The 22,046-nt window shown below is 44.2% G+C and overlaps 1 protein-coding gene across 1 annotated transcript in view; it reads right to left on the minus strand.

Annotated features, from left to right (window-relative positions):
* Nucleotides 1-421: 421 nt before the first annotated feature.
* CMTM8 (CKLF like MARVEL transmembrane domain containing 8) overlaps nt 422-22,046 on the minus strand; it is a 72,232-nt gene continuing 50,607 nt past the window's right edge. Inside the window, exons 3-5 of the mRNA XM_019727742.2 lie at nt 5,800-5,973; nt 2,796-2,912; nt 422-845 (exon numbers count right to left, since the gene is read on the minus strand). Coding sequence (XP_019583301.1) covers nt 762-845; nt 2,796-2,912; nt 5,800-5,973 — 375 coding nt within the window. The 3' untranslated portion in view covers nt 422-761. The remainder of the gene's footprint in view (nt 846-2,795; nt 2,913-5,799; nt 5,974-22,046) is intronic.

Consider the following 22,046-nt stretch of genomic DNA (forward strand, 5'->3'; position numbering starts at 1 on the left):
TGGGAGGGGTATTTTCCACAAAATATGGTACACATGTCACTGGTCAGCAAGATGATTTTAAGGTACATGCAAGCATTTATCCTTTTAATGGTTACGCACTGATTTTAGTCTGTATTAAAAAAAATACCACCAGCACATCAGTCCCTGGATGTAAAAGCACCATTTAGGGCGAGTTCATTTCCAAGCTCCAAGGCCCATGTCTCATTAGATGCTCTCCGGGCCAAGTGGTTAGTATGTGAGAATCATGAACAGAGACTTGGGGAGATGCGTCTCTCCTACCGCCCTGGCCTGGTGGCCGTGGACAGGTTTCTTCTGGGAATATTGGACCTGGGCAGCCCCGTGAGAATGAAGACTTCCCCACAGCATCCAGCCTTGGCCTTCAGCCAAGGGTCTCCTTTCTCAAATCAGATTCTACATTACCCAGGATTTTGAAACATTTAATCAAAAAAAAAAAGTGGCATTTCAAATGTTAGATTTACAAACTTGACATTCTTAATATTAGCAATTTATCTATTTATACATTATCTAAGAAAATAAAGTCTATGAAGACATCAACCAGATCTTTAAGAGCTCATTATAAGCTACAGCACTTTGCAAATAAGTCTCCAGTTAAATTGTAACAAACCAGTGGGTGCAAAATTTAACTAAGTATATAAAAACATTAGTTAAATACAATTCTCTGGAAATATACATTATACCAACAGCTGTTTTTACAGTGAAATTCTTCCTTTTGTTCCCTTCTTAATTCTCAAAATGGCAAATCACTGGACAGTCCTGGATCTCCAAGCTATGAAACTGAAATATGTGTTTCCAGCGTAGCAGATGGTGACCAGGAAGGCAAAGAACTGGAGAAAACAAAGCATAATAGAAAGAGCGTTTAGGGCACATTCTAATTAGCAAAAGTTATCATTTTGCCTCCATTGAATCATGCACTCACAGTGTCCCGTGACTCCAAGCTTTCTCATCTAAAACTGCTTTACTGGTTCAATTACCTTCCTTCTGAAATGATTTCTGGCTATGCTGCTTTTGGAATATATCTGGAAAACCTGTAGTTTTGCTCAAATAACCCCAGGGTGCTCACTTTGGGGTGAATATGATGGTGTGCATCTGAGAAAAGCACATGTATTTCTAATTTAGTACAGTAGTCGCCCCTCCTTAACTGCAGGGGATACCTTCCAAGGTCCCCAGGGGATGTCTGAACCCGTGGATAGTACGAACCCTATATATAACCCGTGGATAGTACGAACCATATATATATATATATATATATATATACACACACACACACACACACACACACACACACACATATATAGATACATACATATGTATATGGTTCGTAATATACATATACTATGTTTTTTCCTACATATACATACCTATGATAAAGTTTAGATACCTGTGATAAAGTTTATACATACCTATGATAAAGTTTAGTCTCTGTCTATAAATTAGACACAGAAAAAGCTTAACAATAATAATAATAAAATAGAACAATTGTAACATTATATGGTAATGAAAGTTCTGTGAATGCAGGCCCCCTCTCTCTGATAAGCTATCTGATAACCAAGAAGGGTACTGAGTGACTAATGGGTAGGAGCCTATACAGCGTGGAGATGCGGGGCAATGGGGTGACAGAGTCCTGGGCAGGACGGAGTGGGACGGTGCAAGATTTCATCACGATACTCAGAGGGGTGTGCCATTTAAAACTTGTGAATTGTTTATTTCTGGAATTTTCCATTTAACATTTTTGGACATGGGTTGACCGCAGGTAGCTGCAACTGCAGAAAGCAAAACCATGGGTAATGGGGGAACTACTGTATAGGCAATTTTAGACCAGGGCTGAACCTCAGATGGCCGCAGGATCGGTTAACAGAGATGAGATGAGTGGGCAGCAGGAAGCGATGAGCCCATCTGGGGTGTGTGAATGGGACGTGGGAGAATGTAGGCCCCTCTTATGGGCCAACCACCACCCAGTTCCAGCTATTCTTGCTATGTGTTAACTTGAGCTCAGTGCTGCCAAAGCTTGTGAGTTTTAATCTCATGTGCACCCATGCACGCTACCTTTACATAGAGATTTTTGAAATACAAGTAAAGAATATAACAAATACCCATGTATCATCAGTCAGCTGTAACATTATCATTTTGATATTCCTGTCTAACTGTTCCCCTCTCCACACACTTCTTTTGCAGATGGAATATTTTAAGGCCAATATCAGAGAAACTTTTACAATGAGTTTCTTTTTAATTAAAAAAGCAATACATGCTTATGGTTTAAAAATGCAAACACTACAGAAGCACATAAATTAAAAAGTAGAATCCTCTCATTCCACACTCATTCTTCAGTTGCAGTCCTGGAAGGAACCTCTGTTGGTGTGTATATTTTCTAAGCATTCTCAATGCATAAACAAACATTTCTACTTAAAAAAGCAAAACCAAAGAGAATCATAGTGTGCTCATTTTCTGCAACTGTCTCCCCACTCAAAGTGTGGGAGGTAATTATTCTTAGAATGCCTCAAATATTTTCCTCTCTCAAATACTGATTTGGTTCCAGCCATCTGGCTTTCACTCAAGCAGAGTCCTTCAGCCTCTGCACTTCAGGTCATCAGGAGGCCTCTCCATTTATGATGCTTTCAAACCAGTAAGCTAATTGCCAACGTGTCACTACTACCGGTGATGCTATTTCCTGCAGAGACTCTGTCCTCCTGCAGAGACTCTGTCCTCCTCCTGATCCCCAGAGGGCCTCAGGGAGGGAGGAGGTCATGGGTGTGTGTGTGTGTGTAAGGCTCACTCACCGATGAGGCAGCCCAGCTGTTGAAGTTGTGGCCATCCCTCTCCGGGGAGACGGAAGATGCATCCACAATAGCGGCCGAGAGGTATAAGACGAAGGCACTGCCATTAAAGCACAGACCCTGGGGGAGACAGAGAGGTGGCATGTTCAGGGAGTGCAGGAAGGTCTGGGCCCCTCCAAACTTCAGAAGTAGCCAGAACTGCACCCCAGGCATGGTAAGGAGCCCATCTGGACACTTGGAAGACAGGGGACGAGGGCTGTGAGAAGGCAGCTCATCAGTGTCTTGGGGAGGGGAGGGTTTTACACCAGCTCATACTCAGACACCCAGACATCTTTCTTTCTCTCCCCAAGTCACCCAGGCTGCACACTGCCCCTTCGTCCCCTTCTCTCCCTCATTTTGCTCTTGATCCTTGTTTCATCCAGATTTCAGCCATGGTGACATATTGGCTAAGGACGGAAGACTGCAGAAGGGGCCACCAGTGAGATCTGCCTGCCTTAGCCCATGCAGCAGACGCAGCCCTTTAGCAGCCAACCCTGACGTAGAGCTGAGAGAGCTTCTCCCAAAGCTGCCCAGCCGATTTTCTAATCCCTCACTCGAGGCAGGGAGGGGCATTTCAGTGACCTCCCCAAACCCCTGCAGGTTCTTAAAAATCAAAGGATCTTGTATGTATTAATAGAGCCCTCTGGGAACTAATCTCACCCGTGGCTTCACCTTATTTTTTCCTATTCTTAGAGAAAGGAGATATGTAAATTCAAGTAGGTATCTGGTTTTCAGTATTATTTAAACTCTAGGAAACCATACTTGATGTGCAAAGCTTAGTCCTAGCTGAACAAGGGTGAGGGGTGGGGTGGGGCAGACTCAATGCTTCATGCAGGTAGGAAGAATGGTGACTCTCACAGAGCAGCCCCTATGGTGTGACATCTATCCCTCAGTAATTCAGAGACACAGGCAGGTAGGGAGAAGGGGAGGAAGCACTATCTTTTTCTTCTCAGGGAAAGAAAGACACATAGAATTTTCCAGGTTCAGGCTCCAGCATTCTGAGATGGCTTGTGTATCCCTGTTACCACCTCTACACTTTGCTCATATTGTTCCTGAGTTATGGCAATTCGCTTTTAAGAGAAGGGTCAGTCCCAGGGTTCAGACCACACATGATGCTCATTTGCCATTAGAAACGTGTCCCCAGAAAGCCTTGGTTTTTCTGGATGACTCAGTATGCTTGTGGGGTTTTTGTTTGTTTTTGTTTTGGGGTCCAGAAACACATTGGTGCATATTTTAAAAATTTATGTTTGTTTGTTTTTAATTGCACATTTTTTTTTTTTTTTTTTTTAAATGCAGGAACAGTTCAATGGAGTTATACCTCTGAGGAGTGGAAGACTTTAGTTTTCATTTTGTACCCTTTAACAGGTGGGGGTTAAATTTATTTTTCTTTAGTGAACTAGCCATGTATTTTACTTTTGAAACATTAAAATGCTTAAAAAAACACACCAAAAACTTATGCGTGTTCATGGCAGCTAAACAAAATCCAGTTCAAACAGAACACTCTGGAGTACAAAGTCAGTATGTCCTTTTCTGTCTCAACCCCGTCCTCTGGGGCACAGGCAAACACTCACTTTTACACAAGTGGAGCCATATAGTTATGAGTGGGGGTTTTTCTCCACTTAGAAAGATACTAAGGGCATCTCATGTCAGTGCAAACAGACCGACCTTGCTTTTGTCGTGGCACTAACCCCTCACAGTCTAACTTTCCCCTAGTGACAGGCATTTTGATGTCCTTAGTGTTTCCAGGATTATAAATACTACTGTAATGAACATCTTTGAACATGTGTTTTGGGGCACCAGGCATGTTCAGTTTCCCTTACAAGGGATCAAGATGAATGAGAGAACGTGCAAAGAGAGCCCAGCCTGGGCAGAATGCCCTGGCACAAGTCCTGGGTCTTGCCCACCTAGCTGTGCAGGTGAAGGGGCCAGAGAGGAAATGGGGAGAAGACTTGCTGAATATATGATTTGTGAACTCCCTGAATAATGGCCCTGTTCCTTATTAAGTGTGGCCCGATCCATGTTTCTAAGGAAACGAGAAACTCCTATTTCCCCTGGAAAGTAGAGGGGCAAAGGGTGGTAGAGAGATAAGTAGGAGGTAGAGGCATCCTCTCTCCATATACCACCCCACTGGGGGCCCTGCGGGCTTATCTCATCCAGTCGGTTGAAGGTCTGAACAGAACAAAACGGTTCCTGGGACCCAGAGGAAACGGCTCCTGTCTGACTGCTTTGAGCTGGGACATCAATCTTTTTTTCTGCCTTTGAACTTGAAAGGAAATATTGGGTCTTCTTGGGTCTTGAGCCTTCCAGCTTTTGGACTAGAATTTACTTATATAATCAGCTCTCCTTTTCAGGCCTTTGGACTCAGACTGGAGCTACACACCATTGGCTCTCCTGGGTCTCCAGCTTGCTGGCTGTGGATCTTGGGACTTGTCAGCTTCCAGAGTCACATGCCCCAATTCCTTATAAGAAATCTCTTTATGTATATCCTATTGCTTTTTCTCCTCTGGCAAACCCTGACTAATACAGAATGTGGTACCAAGAGTGGGGTAGACATACTTTGGAATCAGGAGTGGAGTGCTGCTGTGATCAATACCGAAAACAATGGAATGGCTTTGGGATCAGATACAGAGTAGAGGTATATGAAACAAATATGGACACTAATGGCAATTCTGGGGAGGGGTCAGACGGAAATGAGGCATATATTATTGGAAACTGGAGAAAAGGTGATCCCTGTTATAAACCGACAAAGAGCTTGGTTAAGCTGTGTCCTAGTGTGCTGTGGAAGGTAGAACTTGCAAGCTGTGACGCTGGGTATTTAGCAGAGGAGATTTTAAAGCAAAGTGTTGAAAAGCGGCTTGGTTCCCTCCTCCTGACTGCTTATCGTAAAATGCAAAATTGACCGGAGGAGGACTAAATTCCATCCTACCTCGTGGGCAATGGACAAGAAGAATGCCCCCGGCTTTCTTACCACCGTTGTCCAGGGGACCTGGGGAATCCTGGTGTAGGTCATTGTTATGTAGACGATGAGGAAGAAGACGGTGAGCACCCAGTAAAACACAGCTACAAACATGACCCAGCCAAAGGCAGGGACCCGGAAGTACTCAGTTCCAGCGATAAGCGTCCATACCAGCAGTCCCAGAACCTGTAAAATGAGAGAGGCAGTGGAAAAGGGAGGAGAAAGGAGAAAGGAAAGCAAAAGAAGGAAGTGAGGACAGAAAAAAAAAATCATTAAGAGAGTGTCAATCACAAGTTTCATCCATATATACACATATACATAATTTACAAATATAATAGGGGCTGCAAACTCATAAATGAACATAGTAGGCTGGGCATAAACCAAGGCTAACAAGAAAAGCTACGTCTGGTTTTAAGTGGCAGTCACTGCTCAGCTCCAGTCCACTGGGGGCTGGTTTTGCTTTTTTTCCAGGAGAACACAGAAACTCAAGCTTCTACAATGACAATCTTGATTTTCTAAATATTAGCACTACCCAGAGTTGTAAAATATCACGAGAGGCAAAACAACACACATCTGTGGCTAGAATTTGCTACTGCAGGGCCACTTGAGGTGGTCCCTGGACTGATCTGCTCTCAGGGGATGAACCTCTGAGGACTCCCCACCTGCTACGGCTGCCCTCGTCACCGGTGGCCGATAAACCTGTGGCCTGAGACAGCTTTCAGTAAGGAGGATGAGCAAGGGCTTAGTCCTTACGACACTCAGCATTTTAACACCTCGTAAGCTGCACATTTATCCAGCAACAGTCATCAACTCTGTCACTGCTGACGAGCAAGACCACAGCCAAAGCCAAATCAATGTCACTGCTGACTAAAGGAAGACTTCATCAAGGGAAAAGAAACTGATGTAAACCATAGGCATGATGAGTCCTGAAGAAAGGAAAGCCAGAGCAAAGTGTGCACCTCACATTCCAGACCTTTCTAGGACAAGGTGGACTTTATTCCTAAGCCAGGAAAAAGTTAGCATCTAAACCATATTCCCAGGAGACAGTATCCGGTGTCTGGGACAGGCTCTGGCTGCCAGTTCCAGCTTGCTGTGTGACTCCGAAGGCAAATTATTTCTTTTCTGTTTTAGCTTTCTTCACAGTATATGGAACAAAATACTACAGTAGTTTACATCACAAAGCTAGGAAGGTAGCTCGCACTCATTTGTTTAGCAACTGAGAGTACCTAAAATATGCCAGGCTTCCTGCTACCCAGGCCCTGAGAACAGAGAGGAGCACAAATTGAACAGACTCTGCTTGTACACAACTTAAAATCTGGAGGGGGGGGGCATATTTGAATAAGTTCAATAATGAAAAAAATGCTATAAAGGAAAATAAAGGATGTGATCAGGATCTATAACAGGGAGACATAACCTTGGTGGCAAGCATGGGAAGTGTCAGGGAAAGCCATGCTGAAGCATAACCCGAAGACAGAATAAGAGCTAGCGAGACCGGCGGGAAGACGACATTCAAGACAAAGGCCTGGAGGGAGGAAGAGCTTTTAGAACCCATAAGAAGGTGTAGTAAGTTAGGACATGAATGCAAAATATTAGAGAGGTTGGGGAGGGTCAGAACGTGGGCCCAGGATGCCGCAGGTTTCTGTACTTTATCCTAAGGGCAGTGGGAAGGTTTTGAGCAAGACGATGATAAGGTCGGGTGAGTTTTCGTAAGACCACACTGGCTTCTCGGCAAGAATGGACATGTGGAGAAATGGACACGTGGAGGGGACAGGTTCAGAGACTGTGGGGATCATACAAGAGGGAGAAGATGATACAGAGTTGCCTCTTTGTATCCAGCGTTCTGCCTCTGGGGATTCAACTAACCACAGAGCAAAAACATTTGAAAAGAAAATGTTACATTGTTGCTGATGTGTGTACTATGTAGTTAGGCCCTTGATGGTTGCGTCTGTACTGAACACCTACAGACTGTTTTTCCTTGTCATCATTCCCTAAGCAATACAGTATAACTATTTACATATCATTTACATTGTATTAGATATTATAAGTAATATAGAGATGATTTAAAGTATATAAGAGGATGTGCGTAAGTTATATACAAATACTATGCCATTTTATATAAGGGAATTGAGCACCCACAGATTTGGGTACCTGTGGAGGGTCGTGGTAGCAATCTCCCCCAGATACTAGGGGACAACTGTATTCAAGACCAATACAGTAGCAGTGAATATTGGGGAAGTGAGTGAATTCAAGACAAATTGCAGAAACAGACAGCACTTTAATAGATTAAACTGGATAAAGGAGAATGACTCCCAGATCTCTAGAAATATTTACAAAGTGGATTAGCAGGTCTTTTCCTCAATGGGAACAATGAAACGGGAAAGGGTTTAAGGGACTGATCTGAACAACAGTTCATGAGCTCAGTTTTCAACCTGCCCAGGCTGAGGTAGCCAGAACCTCCAGAGAGGGATTAGAAGTGGACGCCGCGGGGAGAAGCGTTCAAACCCCTCCTTAAGACGACCTTCACCCTTACTGGGAAGATCATTAAGCCCTCAGACAGGTTTCCAAGAGACTTTTTTTTTTTTTAAGATTTTACTGGGGAAGGGGAACAGGACTTTATTGGGGAGCAGTGTGTACTTCCAGGACTTTTCCAAGTCAAGTTGTTGTCCTTTCAATCTTAGTTGTGGAGGGCGCAGCTCAGCTCCAGGTCCAGTTGCCATTGTTAGTTGCAGGGGGCAGCCCACCATCCCTTGTGGGAGTCAAACCAGAAACCTTGTGGTTGAGAGCCCGCGCTGCAATCAACTGAGCCATTTGGCCATCCGGGAGCTGAGTGGCAGCTCATTGACTTCATTCTAGTTGCAGAGGGCACAGCTCGCTGGCCCATGTGGGAATCGAACCAGCAGCTCCATTGCCCAGAGCTCGTGCTCTAACCAACTGAGCCACCCATCTGCCCCTCCAAGGGACATTTTTAAACTGCTCACTGGGAGAAGCCCACCTCTCTGTCACAGTTTGGATGCCTGTGCTGGAGAGCAGGGGGCAGACTCTAAATGTTGCTGTTTCCCTTCTTTAGAATTGAAAGTTGACGTTCTTGTATCTGCTCATGTACGTGAATTCCAAAGAAATGCTTAATGGAGATGTGTTTCTGTGCTTACATCTGCGGCAACAGAGTTTATTGAACGTGAAGATACACAAAATGGACAGAATTCCAGAAAGTGCCAAGCCTCACATGCGTGGGGTTTTGAGGCCCGAATTCACTGTAACTGACAGGCAATCTCTATAGTATGTATATTTAACCTTCCATTGGATCCATAAGACGTAATCTGACATGGTAGGGTCTGAAACAATATCACAGGCTTCTTGATTGAACCTGAAAGGGTCATCATGGCCCTTTGTCAATGATCCACACAGGAAATATAACCACTCATGAAGAGGCACTGCAAATGGGGTTAGGGTGACTCTCCAGGGGTGTGCAATGATTTAAGTGTTTCTAGCACAAGCTCGTGTCCAGCTAAACAGGCTCAGCTAAAAGCTCTTGGCTCCAAATGTGGAAACATTTGTCATTATTAAGGCAAGTGGGGTCCACTGTATAGAGATGCTTTGTCTAAGCATCTGATGTGCCAGCAGTGGCCCCTCTATCACACACCGGGACTATATTGTTCACTGAGCAATCTCTCAAAGAGCAGGAACACACGACCCACAACCTCACCAGCAAACACAGTGTAAAAAAAAAAAATGCCCCTGTCAAGAAAAGAAATGTTCTACCCAAGTGAATTTCCTAGGTAACTGAAATATATCTAGAAACAAACTCTTTGTCTCTCACTGTAACCGATACTGATGAAAATCACTCTACAAAAATGTTATTCATTTCCTGGTGTGTGTGTGTGTGTGTGTGTGTGTGTGTGTGTGTTTAAGACAAACTCTACATCTTTATTTGCTCAGACTACAAAAATACTATTTATTTTTTTTACTGATAAGCATTTTCTTACACTAAAACCTTTTTTGAATGGGAAGGCGAAGACTTACAAAAAATTAGAAAATGACAGATGCAGGTAAAAAGAAACACAGAAGTATATCATGCATATATAAAGTAAGCAAAGAAATGACAGTCCCCATCCTCCAGTTGTAAGTTCTCGAGAGAAACTAGTATAAAAATTTTGTATCTACCCTTCTTAACTTCTTTCCCTGGCATTGCTAACCATCACTTGCACAGCCTTTTCTTTCTCTTTTAAAAATATGGATCCATCTGCCCATCGTTTGCTTCTTTTAGTCAGTGATCATGCAGGACTTCTGTCCACACTATGTACGGATCTATGCCAAGTTTAACAGTTGCCCAGTTTTCCATGATTCATGTTCCTGGTTCCCTATTGAGAGAAATTTCAGTCTCCTTTATGTTGGTACAAAAATGCCCAGGGAACATTCTTATAATATGTATCTCTGCATACCTGAAATTCAGGATACATCCGTGAAATTTCCAGGATATTTTAAACTTTCGAGATTCTGCCCAATTACTCATCCACAACCTTGTACTAATATTTCCTCTCATCAGTGTAATCGTGCTCTTCCCTTCCACCCTCACTAAATTCCCACATTTTAAATGATTAAAAACTTGATTTTAAAAAAGAGATCTCATGTCTTGCCTTTCACTGCTTTATTGAAATACAGCATGGAAAAAAAGGGCACAAATCCTAGCAGCTTGATGAATTTTCCCACATGGAACAAACCTGTGTAACCAGCAGCTGCAGCAAAACAACAACAACAACAAAAAAACAGGACGTGAGCAGCAGCTGGAAGCTCCTTCCCTGCTTCTGGCTACTGTCTCCCTCCTCCAGCGGCAACAGCTCCCCGGAGTTCTCTCACCCTAGATTAGTATTGCGTGATTTTGAACTTCCTATAAATGGGACCTATCGTACGTACTCTTCTGTTTGGTTTCTTTCCCCCCATTCTGTGAGATTCATCCACGACACTGAATGTCGTTCGTTCATCCTCCTAGCGACACAGCAATGCTTCTCACACAGGACTGAGCATCAGAACCCCCTGAAGGGCTTGTGAAAACCACTGATGGGTGGGCCTCAGCCCCTGAGTTTGTGATTCAGAAGGTCTGAGAAGGTGCAGATCTCACACGTTCCCAGGTGATGCCCATCCTGCTGCTCCAGGGGCCACACTTCAAGAACTAGTTACCAGTAAGTCTTCTTCTTGTTTCAGTCTGCACTTGCCTCTCAGTGCTGAGGATGGCAGAGCATCTTTTCAGATGCTTATTAGCCACTCCTAGTTTTTTCCTTATTTACTGATAAGTTTTAAAAAATCACTTTCTTAGTGATTTGTAGAAATCTTTCCATAAGAGGAATGCTAACGAACTACATATATGGCAATATTTTCCCCATCCAACTTTGCTTTTTAACTTCATAGAGTCTTTCATTATATGGAAGTTGAAATTTTTTACATAGTTAGTGGATTGCTCTTAATGGCTTAAGCCTTCTCCTGTTCCAGTCTGCTTACAAAGATCTTCCTCACCACAAGATTAGAAAAATATTCTCCTACTTTTTTAAAAAATAGTCTTGTACATATGTTTAGATCTTCAATCCAACCTGAAAACTGAGTTCTACATGTGAGATGAGAAAAGGCTAATTTTATTTTATTTTTTCTAGAACATGGTCAATTGATCCATTGTCACTTATTGGTGACTTCTCAGATATTGGGTCAGTTCCTGGCATCTTTATTCCACTTGTCTGCGTCGGCTGCTGTGCCAGTGCCCACTGCTACAGCTTCAGCATGTATTTCAGGCTTCTGGGTAAAGATGTCAAATTGAACACATGGATCTAATTTTGTTCCTTCCCAAAAGCCTTCTAAAAGTATCACGAGAATGGGGTGAATAGGAAAGGAGACAAAAGGGATTCATTTTTTTGGAAGTTTGGAATACAAATGGATGAGGGATCACCGACTTAGCCACCGTGAGAAAGCTGAATTCTAACTAAGCTGGTTGACAGGGAAAGGGAAGAAGCAAACCAAGCCGGCTGCAAAGTCTGAAAAGACCCAGGTACTTCTGGGGATTGGAGTGAAGTGGGGTGGCGGGGAGTCTAAAATCAGGAGGATTTGTTGAAAGCTATGTCCTTACCTTCTGCTGACTCCCCCACCTCTGTCATAAGTAAGAAAGTATATTCTCTAGATCAGGATTCTTCAGCCCCAGCCCCGCTGACATTTGGGCCAATAACTCTTTGCTGTCCTGTGCACTGTGCCTCTGCCTACTAGACGCCAGCAGCAAGCCTCCCTGTTTCCCTCTTAATGACAATCAAAAATGTCTCCAGAAATTGCCAAGTGTCTCCTGGGAGGCAAAATCACCTCCAACTCTAAAGAAGGTAAAACAAAATAGAAGGTCTCGGATTGAGGGACACAGACGCAGATTTGAGTATCACACTAAAAACGAGAGGCTTCAATGACTATTCAATATGAAGACTTCCCCCCCTTCCAATCCCTAACCTTTCCCCTCTGCTGGGTGCTTAGAATACTGGCAGCCAGGCTGCCACTAGCACAAGAGAAAGGAAGTACAGATACTCACCTGAGGGATTCAAAGTTGATATTAAAACTCAATAGAACACTTGAAACCTATTTAACTTTACTAACCATTGTCACCACCATAAACTTTAATTAAAAAAAACCCACAACCTCAATGGAAGTGTTACATCATAAAATTGAGAAAACCTTCTAGAAAAGACAGCAAAAAGACAAAAAGATGAAAGAACAGGGGAGCTAAGGTAGGAAAGTTACATGACAGGCTCAGGAGGTCACACACCTGATGAATAAGTTTCAACAGAGACTGGTGTTTCTCTCTCTCCCCACAAACACAACATACACCAAGGAAAAAGGAAGAAGGAAGAAGGCAGCTGTCTGCAATCCTAGGAAAGAAGGCCTCTCCACACACCAACCCTTCCAGTCTCCAGAACTGAGAAATAAATTCCTGTTGTTTAAGCCACCCAGTCTGGAGTATCTTGTTATGGCAGCCCAAGCTAAGACAGATGGTAACAGGAAGTTACTAGTCAGCATGTAAAATTGAACCAGAAGATGGCAGCACACACGTTATTTAGAACTACGAGTACTCATATAAGTAAAGCCAGAGTTGTCTCAAGTGGCTGTCTCTGGGGACAGAGACCTCTGGAATACGGAGGTAGGGGGGTGAGAATCGCTGTTTGCTAGAAGCCTTTTAGTTCTACTTTTGGCCCCACTACTGATCTCAGTTGATATCCTAGAATTTTCTGGCTAAGAGACCTGCAATAATGGTAGTTGTGCTGCTTTCCAATATTTATACCATTTGTTTCTCTTCTTATATAATATTATTGCATGAACTAGAATCTCCACCACCATTTTCCAGAGCACAAGTGACAGGGGACATCCTTATTTTATTCTCCTTTATTGCCCATGTGGATGTTTTACATTTGTATGATGTCTGTTAGGGAGAGTTGATGAATACCCTTTATCGAGCTAAAGGTCCCTATTTGTTAGTGAACTACCAGGTTTCTTTTCCAATTTCTTTCCTGAACAATAGGGTAATGAGCTCAGTCAAGTGCCTTTTCTGTATCTCCCGTTTACAATTAAGTACAGTAACATAACTAAACATAACTACACCTTTTGATGACCCAGGATTATTACAAACATCAAATATTTCAATTACTGCCTGTGCTATAGAACGAGATTGCTTGTCCCTCCTCTGAATGGTAACAGGTATCTGAGTTTTTCTATAAAGAAACTTTTGTAAACCGAACATCATCAATGGTCACGTCTTGAAGCTCTCAGCGCGCTGCTTCCAACAGCCCTCCTCTCTCCTTTGTGTGGACTCACCTACGAACCTCTTCTCTATTCTAGTATCCTACAGACTAAGGAAACAGAGGTCTTAGATTTTTAAAAATCCCACTGAAAGACACAATCAGTTTGTCTGTGAAGACTGTCCTGTGAAGTCAACTCTGTGAAGTCAAGTCTGCAGCCTGTGACAGCTGTTCTGTGACAGCTATTCTGTGACAGCTATTCTGCAGCTCAGAGGAATTACCTGATGGTGGAGAGCAAGGGTCTCATTTATCCAAATATCTACTGAGCATTTAAGAGCCGGGGGTTGAGTGGCACGGTTGGCGGGTCAGGAAAGGCTATATGGCTGTAGCACAGAGGCTGGCTGATGTATTTCTGAGTTGAACCTTGACTGGCATGAGAACCATGGCTGCATCCGTACTGAAGCCTTGAAAACAGACAGGTGACTTCTGACGATGAGCAAGTCTACCCTAGGAGCACTGTACCAGCTGTTGCCAGCTGGCTTTGCCCAGAGCAGCTGCGCTGTTCCAGATGTGAACTCAGCACACCTCTGAAATACCACACTGGGCTTTAAATCATGTACCATATTGATTCCTTGCAAGGAGTGGCACTGGGAATTAGCTATTGTAGATTTACTCTTATGTGCCCTGCAACGAGGGAACCAAACAGTATTAGTAGAAGAGCCTGGCTGCTCTTCTCCTGACGTGTTTAATACAACACACATGGGGTTAACATCCATTCATTTGTTGATTGATTCATTCAAAAACCTCAATGGTGGTGCAATAATGGGGGGGAAACAGATATGGTCTCTACTGCTGGAGAAGGTATATCAGTGGATATTCCATTATAAACTGTGGTAAGTCCTATGGAAGGAAACTACGCTGATACAAGAATGTAGAGCACAAGGACCCAACCAAGTCTGGATTGTCACAGGAAGTTTTAAGATTTAAATAGGTGACTGGGAGGTAGCCAGACAAAATTTGTGTGGTGAAGGGGATACGAAGACTCTGAGACAGACACCCCATCTGGTGACCTGAGTCTTTTATGGTTAAATGGTTAAATGGTATAATGCAAAGCCTACTTGGCCTGCTAGAAAGATTCAGGCTTTGAATTCTTACTAGCTGTGTGACTATAACTTTAATTTATTTAACCAGTATTTATTGAGCACCTATTATGTGCCGAAGCCCCAGATAACAGTAATAACATAATATCTATTACAGAGTAAATAACGTTTCACATGCCTTATCGCATGTAACTCCATAGCTGCCCTCTGAAATGACTTTGATCATGACCATTTTATAGGGAAACTGAGGCCCAGTGTGTTCAATAACAGTCCAAGCTTTTAACTATTGTGCTATACTGTATCATGTCATGCCTCAAAACATTGCACTTTCCTGTTCCTCAGTTTCTTCAGTTCAGGGATTTATATTTCCTAAAATCCACATGATGAGACAAAATGCTCTATAAATGACAATTTCTACTGTAATTAGTAACGGCAGAAATAGAGCGGTTTGGCAGACCACAAACCTGCCCTGAAGGAACAGCCCCGTGCAAAGCTGAACAGGCTGGTGTTAGAGATGGAAAAGCTGGTTCCTGCTGTTTCCTTGCTGTGTGGGGGATGTAGCATTACCTAGAAGGCCACCAACTAGCCCTCCTCCAGGTGCAAGTCTCTGGGCAGAAGCAGGTTCTGGTAAAATTAGTAGAGGCCTTGATGCAAACCCATTCCCAGTTCTGCCAACGAGAGTCCCAGTAGCTGCCCACTGATGTTGGGCCACCATGCAGTGCCCCTGTCAGGGTGGCATGAGGCTGATCATTACAAGGCCTTTTTATCTCTTGGGTTCTCACGTGACACCCTGGTTCATTTTCAATAGAGACAAACAGAAACAGAACAGGGATGGCAGCTAATCCGATTTGCTCTGATGGTTTAAACATCCAAGTCAGAGAGTGTGCTGCTTTTAATACAATGATTTCCAAGAAATCCTGGAACAAAGTTGGTATATCACAGAGGTTGACATAGGAGCCATCTCAGCTCAGCAAACACGCTGTGAGCACCTGCTACATGCCAGACGCAGTGCTGGGTGCTCAGCGTCCCATGGTGAGCAAAGCACGGAAGCCTTGCCCCTGAGGAATTTCCTATCTAGTGTGAGAGACAAACACAATTCAGTTTGTTCTTCTTCACCAGGGGGTTGACACCTATGGCCCAGGGCCATGTGCAGCCCATGCACACAGCCACGCACATTCATTTACAGACGAGGATTACCTAGGGCTGCTTTCATGCTACAACGCCAGAGTACGTGGCCTTTGCCTGCAAAGCCTAAAATATTTACTGTCTGGCCCTTTACAGAAAAAAATTTAGCCAATCCCGTGGACCATCACACATGCTCTCTGCACCAGGAAACACACACGCATCCATATATACACTTATATTTTTGTTTCCTGCACTGTTTCAAATAAACCAGATTACTAATACATCGAGCGAGGGAAGAGGATAGGACAAAAGTGTGTACCCCTTCCCTGCACCATCAAGGGACGACAACATCGTCCAGCTGACTGCTCCCTGTGCCTGCTGAGCATTTTCTTTCTAGAGTCCTGGGGGATCTTCAAGTCAGTCACCTCCACACCTCTTCAGGAGTAGCAGCTCTTCTGTTCGGCAACCACGGTGATCTTCTCCAGTTATCCACTAGAGGGCGGCCAAACACCGCTTATGAAACATTAAGTCTGTTCAATGGAGACAGATCGGACTTTTACCATCTGTCTGAGTGAGTTCCTACACTTAAAAGGACATGCCATAGAGGTGGCAGGACGTGGAAGAATAAACTCGGTTTGGTACCACTCATCCATTAGAACCAGACGTTGCCTGGAAACAGATCTGACAAGAAATGTAGTCGGCTGACTGCGATAAGGATTCATTAACACAGAGACCTGAAAGGGCAAATTCAATCCACAAATTCAGGGCCTTCTCCACGTGCCCATGCCAATTTTTTACTGAAGTGCGTTTAATTCTCTATAAGAGGGACTATGAGGAATACCAACCAGGGCAGCCCAGAGGCTTCAGGCTCTGCTGCTTTCTCAATGAGGAACTCTGCCTCTTCCCAATCTGGGAAATGGGGAGAATGGGCTTAGAAGAGCAGTTCTCAAATGGGGGTGGGGCCAGCATCGGGAGGAGCATATCTAAATCCCCTGGGGGAATTCAATATACTTTGTCTTCTTCCCACTTTCACAGGTGCCGTAAGCTAGGTGTTTCACTCTGGCCCTCCCTGACCGTCCTCAAGTACCACTGTAGGCGCCGTTGGCTGCACTGGAGAGAACAAAGCTTGAGGCTTACGTGATGCTAATACTTTGCGACTTAACCTTGCTCTTGCTTAGGACTTTAGTCTGACATTCTGCCATCAGTTAGACCTGTGCTGAGGCAATACCATAGGACCAATATTCCCAGCAGGCAATGGAATGGAAATGTGCATACTGGGCTGGTTTTAAACTATGTCTACAAATTCTTTGACATGCGTCTTGGATGTAGGCTCCTCTTCAATGTACTGACTTGGTGCTGATGAAGGGAGCGTAGCAGAAATAATGCTATGTGACTTGGGAGGCTAGGTCATAAAAAAGATCCAGGTTCCCCCTTGCTTCTCAATCTCCGATCATGTGCTCTGGGGAAGTTAGAGGTCATGCTGTGAAGACACCCAAGCAGTGTGGTGGGGGAGGCCCACGTGGAGAGGAACTGAGGCCTCCCACCAACTTCCCAGCCAGGGGCGTGACCCCCTTGGGCGTGGATCCTCCAGCCCAAGTCAAGCCTTAAATGGCAGCAGCCCCAGATGACATCTGAGTGTCAGGAAAACTCCTGGGCCAGAACTGCTCGGCCAAGTGGATCTGGAATTCCTGACCCATAGAAACTGTGAGCGATAATAAATATTTACTGCTGTTTCAAGCTAACTTTGGGGGTAATTTGTTTCATAGTAATGGATGATTAATATACCAAGTTCCATCCAATTTGAGCTTGTATACAAAGGGCACTGGGGTAGGTAGAAAGGACAGAAGACCTAGGTTTGTCACGAACTGGCTGTGTGAGTGATGACAGGTAAGCAATGTCCCACCAGGGCCTCCGTTTGTGCCTGCACAAGATGGATACAAAACCATCTAGGTTGCTGCAGGGTCTGAAGGCGTTTTGTGATCTGCAAAGATCTAGGTGAACGGTGGTGACTACTAGTCTCATGTCCTTGCCCCCCCCCCAAGGCATATGATTTAATGCTTAGCGGAGCTGGAATCTTGGCAGTAAGAGTCTTTAGAGTCCTTAGCTAGTGAAAGAAAAGGGGAGTCTGTGCCTGTAATTAGAACCACTGGGCTCAGGGTGCTGCGGAACCATTAGAGCAGCAGTTGGCACACACTGTCTGTACAGAGCCAAATAGAAAATATTTTTGGCTTTGAGGGCCATATGGTCTCTGTCACAACTACTCAATTCTGCCACTGTAGCATGAAAGTGGCCACAGACAGTATGCAAATACACGGGAGTAACTGTGTTCCACTAAAACTGTATTTACAAAAACAGGTGGCAGGCTGGATTTGGCCGGAGGTCTATCATTTGCCAACCTCTGCCCTTGAGCCTTGCTTTTCCAAGTGTGTGGTCCCCAGGGATGCGGGATCGGCACCCCCAGGAGCCTGTTATAAATGCAGACGCTCAGGCCCATTCAGCTCTGCTGAACCAGCCTCCCTGGGGCAAGGGGCCCTCGCACCGTGTTTTCTTTTTTCTTTCTTTCTTTCTTTTTTCACTTTGATTTATTTAAGTGTATTCTTCCAGGACTCATCAGCTCCAAGACAAGTAGTTGTTTCAGTCTAGTTGTGGAGGGCGCAGCTCACAGTGGCCCATGTGGGGATCAAACCAGCAACCCTGTTGTTAAGAGCTCACGCTCTAACCAACTGAGCTAACCGGCAGCCCCCTGCACCGTGCTTTCACAAGGTCCCTGCAGCTCAAGTTTGAGAAGCCCCACCTTCCTTCTCACTGGGAGTCCCGGGAGGCCCCACCCCCACCCCACCCCCTGTACTAGGGACTAAAGAGGTATCTCCGGCGACAATGACCTGATCCAACATCTTCTTAGGCCTCACAAAGAACACACATCATCTCAATATTCTCCATGAGTCAGTAAAAAACATTTGATTCATGGTCCTGGGTCACCAACAAGCAAAGCAGCAGCCAGTTGTAGCCAAATAGCTTAGTCTTCAAGAAAATAGAACAAATGGTGTGGTAGTGACACTCCAAGAATGAAGGGCCTGGATTCAGGGATAGCCCAAGGCTGCCTCTGGATGGAGCCCTTTGTGATCACATACCAACCTGGTTCCCGGCCCTACTTGCTTCTTTCAGCAAATTTATTTGAATACTGGTTTCCTTCCATTTTGGTGAAGGGTGGGGGTGTAAATGGCAAAGAGGGGCAGGAAAAGGCATGTCTTTTAAGGAACAAAAGACAGATGAAAGGCTTCTAGGAAAGAAGCAATAGGAAGGAGGATGAGAAAGGCACGGGAGCAGGCGAGAGTCACTATACAAGTGTCTTCCACTTTCGTGTGGGAGGGAGACACTTGATCCCATAATGACAACACCCGTTTTGCCTCAAAGCACCCCCGTTAGTGTTTGTCTAGGGTATTACTTGTTACGTCACCCTCATCTCACTTAGCCACACACAACAGCCGTATGATGTAGACATCGAACCACAATTTAGATGGGCAAACTGAGGCTCAGAGCAGTGAAAGGCCGTGTCCATAGCCCAATTCTACAAAGCTGGTGCAACCACAGCTCACAGCCACGTTGGAGGACGCCTATCTGCTACAGAACCTCCCAGCACTGCCCACAGGTCCAGCTATGCTTGAGCTCAAAGACCAATCTCACATGCACAAGCCTTGATTTGTGCCGATTCCACTTTATCACAGGTCGCCTGTGGGGACTGCTCACAAGTGGCGTTGCTTCTTTCTACCTGGGACAGCTCCACCTCCATCCTCCTACCTTTAGGTACCAGGAAGGGAGATTCAGACCAAAAGGTTCCGACCGTGGTAAACAGTGTAATATCAAAAGTCACACCGCCGCTCTTTAATGTCAATCTCAAAAGAACTAAAATAAAAATCAAACAAGGAGGATTATGAAATGCTTCCTTTCACCTAAGATGCTAAGTGCTTGCCCCACGGCTGCTGGAAGTGAAAAGCCAAACCCTCATGTGGAGAATCAGTCAACTCGAGGTGGGAGGTTTGCCAGCTCTCTGTCTGGGCTGCTGTTTCTGGAGTCTGTCCTTCCCTGGACATTTAACTGCCTCTGGGTGCAGGAAATAAGACTGCTTCATCTCAGGGTGAGAGTTCTGATCTCACAGCTTGCAGGTTTCCTTGTTTCCATGGCACTGAAAGGGGCCTGGCAGCCACGCTTGCCTCTTAAGAATCTACACTCCTTTGTTGCGTCCGTTCTTAATTCCGTGTTTCCTGGGTTATCAGGTCTTTGTTTCTAACAAAAGGAAATTTGGGAGGAAGGCATAAATCATAACTGTCAACCCAGGAAACACATGGAACAGGCAACCTTCAACACATCTGTTCTAGCCCATTAGCCTTTGTCCCGATGGCATCAGCTGGACCAGGCTCAGTGGGGTCCAGTGGCCACGGTCAGTGAAGTCATGGCTGCAGATATGGAGAAATGCAGCCATCTGTCCCCTAGAAACCAGTTCAGGAATGTCAACCCTTTTATTAAGGTGAGCCTGACGGCTACATTTTCATGCAGACCTCCCCCGAGTAAGCTAGTCTGCTTTTTTCTGTTTTAAGTTAATTTGTTGGGGTGACAATTGTTAGCAGCCAGTCTGCTTCTGATGGGAGATGTACACCTCACTAAAGAGTCCTACCACTTACCAGCTATTGCACCTGACCTCAAAATACCAGAATGGTCCTAGAATTAGTGATGTTGAGCATCTTTTCATATGCTTTCTGGCCATAGGTGTGTCTTCTTTGGAGAAATGCCTACTCAAGTCCTTTGCCCGTTTCTAAACTGGATTTGGGTGGTGGTGTTGAGGTGCGGGAGTTCTTTACAGACAGTCTGGATATTAACCTTTTATCAGATATTTGATTTGCAAATACTTTCTCCCATTCCGTCAGTTAGTCGCCTTTCCATGTTGATCGTTTCCTTTGCTCTGTAAAAGTTTTAAAGTTTCACGTTGTTCCATTTGTCTATTTTGGCTTTTCTTGCCTTTGCTTTGAGTATCATATCCAAGAAATCATCGACAAATCCAATGTCATGAAACTTTTCCTCTATGCTTTCTCCTAGAAGAAAGACCTATAGTGGTCTTACATTGAGTGCTTTAATCCATTTTGAATTAGTTTTTGTATATGGTGTGAGGTAAGGGTTCAACTTCATCCTTTTGCATGTGGATATCCAATTTTCACAACACCATTTATGGAAAAGCCTATCCTTCCCAATCGTGTAGCCTTGGCACCTGTGAAGATCATTTGACCATTTATCTGAGGGTTTATTTCTAGACTCTGTATTCTGTTTCGTTGGTCCTTATAATCAGGTAAGTTGCAGCATTCTGCATTCAGAATGTTACTGGAAACTACCGCTGATAGCCTCCTAACGAAGTCCTTTATCTAAAAATGGCCTATTTTGCCTTTACACTTAACTGATAATCACACTGGTATAGAGCAGGGGTGTCCAAACTTTTTTCAACGTTTTTCACCAAGGGCCATATGCGGTAAAAGACACAAATAGCCGGGCCACTCACTCGAGGTGAAGTACGTATTGCCTCACCTGGTTTATTTAAGTAAACTAAATATATTTTTGGAATTTGCTGCAGGCCAATAAAAAATGGATCGCGGGCCGCAGTTTGGACACCCCTGGTATAGAGTGTGGCTGTATTCCCGTTTTTTTTTTAATAGCTTTGAGCTATAATTCACATACGATAGAATTCACTTAAAGTGTACAATCCAATGGATTTCAGTATATTCCCAGAGTTGCACAACTATCACCACAATCAATTTTAGAACATTTTCATCATCCTAAAAAGAAATCCTGTACCCATACCAGTCACTCCCCATTTCCCCTTAACCATACTCTGTCCCACCCCACCCACCAATCCTAGGCAACCATTAGTTCTCCACAGATTTGCCTATTCTGCATTTTCATGTCAATGGAATCATACAACACATGGTCTTTTGCGACTGGCTCCTTTCACTTAGCGTGTTTTCAAGGTTCATCCATGGAAGCATGTATCAGTATTTCTATTCCTTTTCATTCATGAATAATATTCCATTGTATGGATATTCCATTTATCCATTTATCAGCTCATGGACATGTGGGCTGTTTCCCCTTTTTGGTTATTATGAATAATGCCATGAATATTTGTGTACACGTTGTATGTGGTATTTTCAATTCCCTTGGGTATATGCCGTGGAGTGGAATTACTGGGTCATATGGTAACTCTATTTAACCTTTTGAAGTAATGTAGGACTGTTTTCCAAAG

This window comes from Rhinolophus sinicus, linkage group LG10, assembly GCF_036562045.2.
Source record: "Rhinolophus sinicus isolate RSC01 linkage group LG10, ASM3656204v1, whole genome shotgun sequence".
Lineage (NCBI taxonomy): Eukaryota > Metazoa > Chordata > Mammalia > Chiroptera > Rhinolophidae > Rhinolophus > Rhinolophus sinicus.